The sequence below is a fragment of the Phaethon lepturus genome, unplaced genomic scaffold (genome assembly GCF_000687285.1).
Source record: "Phaethon lepturus isolate BGI_N335 unplaced genomic scaffold, ASM68728v1 scaffold39080, whole genome shotgun sequence".
In the NCBI taxonomy this organism is placed as follows: domain Eukaryota; kingdom Metazoa; phylum Chordata; class Aves; order Phaethontiformes; family Phaethontidae; genus Phaethon; species Phaethon lepturus.
In genome coordinates this window covers 1-1371 of record NW_010513276.1, presented here as the reverse complement: position 1 = coordinate 1371, position 1371 = coordinate 1, and the positions used below count along the sequence as shown (strand labels likewise).

General features: G+C 62.8%; 1 protein-coding gene across 1 annotated transcript; it reads right to left on the bottom strand.

Moving 5' to 3' along the window:
- Positions 1-267: 267 nt before the first annotated feature.
- COG8 (component of oligomeric golgi complex 8) lies at positions 268-1321 on the bottom strand (the record flags this gene model as incomplete). Its single annotated transcript, XM_010289708.1, has 2 exons — positions 1094-1321; positions 268-1017 (listed from the first exon to the last, which is right to left on the bottom strand). Coding segments are annotated over exons 1-2 (978 nt in total), but the record flags the coding sequence as incomplete, so codon positions are not given.
- Between the last annotated feature and the right edge of the window lie 50 nt (positions 1322-1371).

Below are 1371 nucleotides of genomic sequence, written 5' to 3'. Positions count from 1 at the left end.
GTTGCCAAGCACTGGAACAGGCTGCCCAGGGAGGTGGTGGAGTCACCATCCCTGGGGGGATTTAAAAGACATGCAGATGTGGCGCTTAGGGATACAGTTTAGTGGTGGGCTTGGCAGTGTGAGGTTTGTGGTTGGACTGGATGATCTTAAGGGTCTTATTCCAACCAACATGATTCTATGATTCTATCCTATGAACACTTGTGGCACGGTGAGCCCATCCCCATGTTCTCCCAGGACAAGGCACAGCTCTGTCCCCTGGCGCCTCACCTCGCTGAGGGCATCCTCCAAGCAGGCGGTGACGTCCTGGGCCAGGGCAACAGGGCAGCAGAGCCGCAGGTCGTTGAAGGCGACGAGGAGGCCGTTGAGGAAGCAGGCTAGAGGTGGGAAGTCCAGCAGCACCATGGGAGGCTGCAGCGTCCCCGGCTGGGCTGAGGGCACCGGCACCCCGGCGCTGCCCCCCAGGACGGTTGGGGCGGAGATGAGCGTGTAGGAATTCATCTCCTCCTGGAACTTCTCCACAGCCTCCTCCACCGCCTTCCTGAAAGTAGCAGTGGCCACGCGCTGGAAGAGGGGGGCCAGCTGCCCACGGAAATCAGCCCCCACCCTGCTGAAGGAGAGGCCGAAGTACATGCACTGCCCCAGCAGTGAGTCCAGGCGGCCGCCCACCCCGCGCTGGAGATCGCGCTCCAGCGTCCGCAGGAACTCTGAGACCTTCTGCAGCACCCAGCCGTGGAAGATGGCCCCCTCGTTGAGAGCCTGCCCCTCGGGGGGGTCGAAGAGGTGGACGCGGCAGGCCTCAATGGTCTTAGTGATGTGGAAGTAGGGGTCATCGTTGGGGATGGAGGCCTGGATGGAGCGCAGCCAGGTGTCACGCGCCTGCAGGAACTTGATGCGCAGCTCAGCCTCCGTGAAGACGTCCATGCGCCGCAGATAGCCGATGAGGATGTTGGTGCGGAGCTGCTGGATGAGCTGGTTCAGCATCAGCTGGGTAGACTGGCGCACCTCGTCCACAATGCCCTGGGGCAGGAGAGAGGCCTCAGCCATGGGGGCCGAGTGCGGGGAGGCTGTGGAGCAGGGGCAGAGCAGGGCCTACCTGGATCACGGGAATGCTACTGTGCTTCCTCTCCAGCCGGCGCACGTAAGCAGCCAGCTCCAGCGCCTCCTCGTAGTAGCCATTGCGGACACAGGTGTCCATCAGCTGTGGGATCTCCAGGATCTCCAGGATCTCCGTGTGCCGGTTCAGCGTCAGGCTGTTCATGCGCCGGCTGCAGGCGATCTCCTCAGCATCGCGCATGAAGTTTCTGTGGGACCAGGACGGCATCAGCACGAGGGTCCCCCGCAGCAGCAGGTGAGGCCCAGGACCATTCCACC